Source organism: Eucalyptus grandis, chromosome 8 (genome assembly GCF_016545825.1).
Source record: "Eucalyptus grandis isolate ANBG69807.140 chromosome 8, ASM1654582v1, whole genome shotgun sequence".
Taxonomy (NCBI): Eukaryota; Viridiplantae; Streptophyta; class Magnoliopsida; order Myrtales; family Myrtaceae; genus Eucalyptus; species Eucalyptus grandis.
The window spans coordinates 61,412,171-61,418,357 of NC_052619.1; the positions used below are offsets into that span (position 1 = coordinate 61,412,171).

The window sequence follows — 6,187 nt, forward strand, 5'->3', positions numbered from 1 at the left end:
CATAGCCTCATCTCTTTACCTATGTAGTCCAGTCATCACTATCACTCAAATATCATCAAGCATGCTGATGATTGGTTTGCACCTGACCTCTAAAATTCTGCCATTGAAAACTTCACTAAGGTTGTTATCAATGATATCGCATTTGAATTCTTCGCTGAAAAAGGCCCGACACCAGTGCTTAGCTTATGTCTGGAAGAGTGCATCAAAACCTTCCTTTGTCAGCTGCAACAATCCTTGTTTGGCTAATCTGAAATAAGCTATGTTGGTACTCTTTACTATCTGCCAGAATTGCTTCTGCAGCTTATCTCATTTGAAATTCCTTGACCAGTTTGTATATATGTGCCTCGCGCACATTCTATGCTCAGCATGTGGCATCAACTCAACCAATGGAATAAGTCCCTACAAAAATTCAAACCAATAAATATAAGTAAGGAAAAATATGTAAATGATTAATATTAAAAGGGAGTGAATTAATTGACAATGAAATTACCTTATGTTGGTTGCTCATGAATGCCCATCCTCCCCCATCGGTTATCTCAAGGTCAGCCAATAAATTTTTGAGAAACTAGGACCAAATATCAATGTTCTCTATCTTCACTACCGCCCAAGCTATCAGAAACATTTGATTATTGTCATTTCTCCCCACAGCAGCCAACAATTCCCCATTGCACAAACCCTTTAGAAAGCATCCATCAAATCCTATAACTCTTCCACAACTAGCCAAGAAGTCCCGTTTGTATGCATCAAAACAAATATAACATTTATCAAATCTAGGCCTAAGATCAGAGAGTGGCCTCTCCACAATCTCTACATACACCATACTAAATGGGTTTTGAAACATGCATTCGCTAGCATAGTCTCATACTTGCGCATATTCTTCATTATACCCACCTATCGGTATTTTCATCACCCTTATCTTAGCTCTCTTGTATTGATTTCTTGACACATTAACCCCTACTTGCTCATTCACTAACTATTGAAATTGATGACTCTTGATCTCGAGCATTGCTTTGATAGTGTTGAAAATTTGCTTCAATAACCACACATTTATTACCCTTTTATTGTTAAAAATAATTGAACAAGTATGATCTTCCTACAATGACCTAATCTAGAATGACCCATTCTTACTCAGAGCGCCATAGAGCTTCCATGGACAATTGGGTTGTGAGCACTTAGTTCTCACAAATTCCTTCGTGTTTCTAATGAATTTAACACTCCTCTGTTCACCAATGGAGTTCTTCACAACAGCTTCCTTGAACTGTTTGGCATCGTCAAATCTCATGCCCACAGACAAAATAGGTTTATCAATAGTCGGATCATAGTAAGGGTATTTACTTTTTCTTTGACGAGTAGATTCTTCATCATTATTGTTAAGCTCATTCTCCGAACCAGCAACTTCATCGCCACAGCTTCTTTCATCTTCACTTCCATTATCTTCAGCTAAAACTCTATCCTCATTTATTAGCCCGGGCCTCTTTGCTAAATGTGCAAGTTTTTTTCTCAGAAATTCCATTTGTTTTTTTCTTGATTGTGCAAGTTCATCATCATCTTTGTCACTTGGGAAATTTACTGAAGCAAAATATTCATCTTCCGATTCACTAGATAAAAAAATTTCCCATTCTAATCCAATAAAGTCCTCATTGCCCAAATTTTCACCCAAGCTTTTAGGACATTTTACTATTTGTTCATCTCTATTAATGTGAGTTCTCTCCCTTTCATCTCTTTCATCCCCAACCTAATTACTTGCTTGAATATGATCCCTCACTTCTCCTCTTTCAGTGGTGGTCTGCTCATTCCCATCCCCATCCTCATCCTCATCCTCATCCTCACCATCCTCATCATCATCCTCATCCTCACCATCATTATAATACTCAACATATACCTTAGCTTCTTCGCCGTGAAGATAATGGTAAATGATATCTTTAATACCATTATCGTCATTAAAAAATCTCAAGCCATCATTCAATTTCTTCCCAGGAACACAATAATGTAGTTTTTGCACTTTGCATTGTAAAAAATACACAAAATCCCTCATAAAATCAATATATGATGGCTTCCGAACATTGACATAAATAGTACATTCATCTCCACCAGTATATTCCTAATCATCGGTGCCAATAAGAAACTCTCCACCATAGCAAATAATGATGCCTACCTGAATAAACAAAGTGAGGTCCCACCACCCATTTTTCAATTCAATCACATTCGGTCCCATTGTTTCCCCTACAGAAGCAGTCCAATTAATTAAATAAATTTGGTTCCACCACTGTTTCCCCCTGAGTCGAGCCCCATTTTCCCCTCCACGCCCTATTTTTCTATTCGGTCCCCACAAAAGAAAGTGAATGAATGATGAAACCCTCAAATTTTCTATTCAGTCCCCACCACTTTCCCCCTAAGCTGAGCCCTCAATTTGCTCTCCACACCCTAACTTGCCCGTTGGAACCCTAAATTTTTCACTAAATTGACCCATGTAGAGAACATGACAAACCTCAGTGAACGAGAGTTGAGAACGCAGCTAGTGAACGAATGTGAACGATGGCGCAACTACATCAGTGGCCGAGCGACGGCAGGTGAGTGAATGACGGTGGGTCAGCGAGCTACGGCCGACGGAGTCGAGCAAGAATCCTATATGAACACCATTTTTGGTCCACGTCATTTTTTACCGTATTGAATCCACTATACGACGATCATTTTGTAAATAATCCACGTGGAATGGTAAAAAAACGCCGTTTCTTACAAAGAAAAGGAAACGGCGTCATTTTATGCCATCCACCGTGGACAATATTAAGAGTTGTCGAATTTTTTTAAAATATAAATGCCACGTAATCATTTTGGCCGGAATTTCTCGGTGGCACCAAAGTGATCGTTTTTTCTCCGATTTGGCACTTAAGTGAGCCGGCGGAAACTTTTGGCTGCAAAGTGAGCACCGTACACAACTTATGGCACAATTGTGTGCTTATCCCCAAATAAAGCGGATGTTTTACGAGAAAATAATATGGTGATCAGCATTTACTATCCTTCTAATATCAAAGACCTGTGCAATGTCCTCGTCTCTAGTTTGGCATTACGTATGATATACTTATGAGTACTTCTCCTACCTTGGCTGCTAGATTGATGAGTTAACAAAATTTAATGCGTTTCAGTTATAACGTCTAGTTTATATATTAGGGAAGCATTAAGAAGAGTGGCGACAAATAAAAGAAATACGAAAATAATCATTTATCTGATGGGATAATAACACCATAAGAAGAGTGCATGCGGTCCGTTCCATAAAACACCATCTTAATCAGGCGTGCCTGGCTCGAGTGGAGTGGCCTAAACCAGAAACTGTTTGCATTTGGTGACATGAGTAATTGAATTTATGTTGTAAGCTTCGTCCGCAAGCACACATTCATTCTTGAAGAATTAATCCGTCCACGAATTGAATCAAAAGGCAGACTTATATAGGAGCACCCCGAGTTATCATCAACCCATTGCTAGAAGAGGTGTAGAAGAGAAACATGTTTTACATGGCAGTGCAGTCGAAATGGTAATTCCAGTCAACTACAATAAGCAAGTGTGGTATGTATTTTTCAGATGCAAGTAGTTGCAGGGTTCGTGCCATCATCCGACAAAGTTGTCTAGCAAGAGATTGAAAAGGCCGTCGGAGGCATGCATATCAAGCTGTTATGCCACGCAGAAAGACAGAATCGACAACTTCGTCCAGGCGGTTTTGAGTTCATTGTCAGTTCAGTAGAATGAATATGACATTTTGATATCTGGCACCTTATTGTATTAGAGAAGAACAACCAGCGAACAAATGCTTCATGAGTACAAAAGAAGCCAATGACTTAGAATTGCCTAATTTGGTTTTATTCTTATTCAAGCTATTCTGAGTTTTATTTTCTGGCAGCAGTTTCACGGAGCAAAAGAGAGCAGAGAGCCCAACATTGCTTCATCACCACACTCAAGAGAAGTCTAGTTAGCCGACGGTTTCCCATCTCTCGGGGGCGTGTTCGCGTACTTCCACAAGCAGCGGACAAAGTGCTCACTGACTCTGTCGCCGGCAATGTCATCAATTGGCACAGCATCTGAGATCTCTTTCACGTCTTCCTCTGTAAGCTTCACTCTCAAGGAACCAATGTTGACATCGAGATTCTTGATTTTCGTTGTTCCTGCAGAAACCGCATAATTTCAAAACAGATATCCCAATTCATGTTATCTGTGTTAATGATGTCGTAAACATCCGATCCTTACCAGGTATAGGGACAACATCACCTCCTTGATGGAGAACCCATGCGAGGGCAAGCTGTATAGGGGTGCAGTTGTGCTTTTTCGCTAACTTCTCCATTCGAGCATAAACAACCCTGTTTTTGTCCATATTCCCTGCTTGAAACCTAGGAAATGTCATTCCCTGAGAAATGAGGGAAACAAATTAGCGAGGATTAGTGAAGAAGCTTTGAGGGCATCTAAGAGAGAAGAGCCCATTTAACCATTAACATACCATAAAACTATTTGCAGGCACAGTTTCTGTGACTCCCTTGCCCCCGAAGAACCCACGACCGAGAGGGCTATACGGAACGATGCCAATTCCGAGCTCCCTGAAAATTTTGAGAGGTGGGCCAAAAGATTTAGGAGGGAACAACATACAAAGCGAAAAGGCTGTTTTTTGGAGAGCAACTTAGGAAAGAATTTGAAGTCTCCTCTGATGGAGATGAAAAACAATATACCTGCAGAGCGGGACAATTTCTTGCTCGATTTCGCGAGTCCAGAGCGACCACTCCATCTGTAAGGCCGTGATGGGATGAACTGCGTGCGCTCTCCGTATGGTGTCAGGGCTAGCTTCCGACAGGCCGATATACTTGACTTTTCCTTCTTCCACCAACTTCTTCAGTTCTCCCATCTGCATTTTTTCAAAACCAGTTGGTTTTATGAATTACTGATCGCTAAAGCCCATTAGAGCATCGACAATCATACACAAGCAGGAAAAGTTGCTAAACAGACTTACAGTTTCCTCTATCGGGGTTGATGTGTCAATTCGATGCACATAATAGAGGTCAATATATTCAACACCAAGGCGCTCGAGGCTTGACTCACAACATGAACGGGCATATTCTGGCGTCCCCTTGATCACGAGATTGTTCACTTCAATTTTCACAGCACCGAATTTGGTGGCTAGCTGCACCTCCTCCCGGGGCAACTTCTTCAATGCCTGCATCAATGATATCATGAAGTTTTTCTAATAACCATAAAACTAAAATGTATCGGTCAAAAGACTAAAGTACTGGTTTTTGTGGGTTTCGGTTTAATCACATTACCTTTCCAACAAGAATCTCATTGATTTTGGGTCCATATATATCTGACGTGTCGAAGAATGTTATCCCCTTGGCGAAGGCGTCGGTGATGATTGAAATGCCGACTTCCTCCGGGACAGGATCATCGTAAAAGCCCGTGAGTCCCATGCAGCCAAAACCCAACTTCGAAACCTGCAATTATTCGAAAACAACAGAAGAAGAAGAAGAAACCATTACTCATACATCTTGGCATGAAGCTGCTTCAATGGATCCGCAAGAATTTAATCAACAGGAGAAGTTTCAATACAAACCTCAAGACCCTGAGTTCCGAGTTTCACTCGCGGAATCTGAACCCCCTGATGCTCAGCCATCTTCGGATGATATCTTGAAGTTGTTACTTGCTGTATTTTCTGGTTTCGTGATCGTTATATTTCGTGCATATTTATAGGAGTCGAGGCGGCAAGGATAAAGAAAGGCAAAACTTCAAATTATGAATAGCAAGTGGTAGTCTGGAAGGCGGCGTTTGACCATGACCCACCATGTAAGCAGAAGTGTCTTAAGCTGTTGGCTACTTGAGTTTTGCATCATCCAATACGTCAAGAGCATTTCAATTCTTTAAAAAAATTTCTTATTTTTTATTTTTTTTTTATTTCCCTTCGCCTGTCTGTAGTCTCGACTGTGGCCGGTGGGGGTGTCGCTACTAGACGTGGCTGGCTTACATTAGAAAAATAAATTGAAAAACGAAAAAAGAAAGTTCCAAAAAATTATTTAAAAGTTTTAAAAATTATACATATCAGCTATGACTATTCAACACAAAACAATTAAAGTTCATCTCGGTGATTTTTGACTAAAATTGATTGAAATGATTGCATTGACAAATTATTAAGAGGTTTAGGATTGATAGCAAAATTAAA

The 6,187-nt window shown here is 40.3% G+C and overlaps 1 protein-coding gene across 1 annotated transcript; it reads right to left on the reverse strand.

Moving 5' to 3' along the window:
- Window positions 1–3,691: 3,691 nt before the first annotated feature.
- Window positions 3,692–5,717, reverse strand: LOC104415445 (probable aldo-keto reductase 1). Its single transcript, XM_010026733.3, has 7 exons — window positions 5,585–5,717; window positions 5,298–5,465; window positions 4,988–5,191; window positions 4,710–4,882; window positions 4,484–4,580; window positions 4,237–4,393; window positions 3,692–4,154 (listed from the first exon to the last, which is right to left on the reverse strand). Exons 1-7 carry the CDS (start codon window positions 5,642–5,644, stop codon window positions 3,958–3,960), a joined length of 1,056 nt encoding a protein of 351 aa, XP_010025035.2. The 5' UTR covers window positions 5,645–5,717; the 3' UTR covers window positions 3,692–3,957.
- Window positions 5,718–6,187: the final 470 nt, after the last annotated feature.

What these genes read in the sequence shown, in the direction of transcription:
- LOC104415445 (XM_010026733.3), bottom strand. Translation starts at nt 5,644, where the DNA reads ATGGCTGAGCATCAGGGGGTTCAGATTCCGCGAGTGAAACTCGGAACT. An exon ending in ATGAGATTCTTGTTGGAAAG is followed by an intron (nt 5,192 to 5,297) that starts GTAATGTGATTA and finishes TCATTGATGCAG; the next exon opens with GCATTGAAGAAGTTGCCCCG. An exon ending in TGCCTGCAAATAGTTTTATG is followed by an intron (nt 4,394 to 4,483) that starts GTATGTTAATGG and finishes CTCATTTCTCAG; the next exon opens with GGAATGACATTTCCTAGGTT.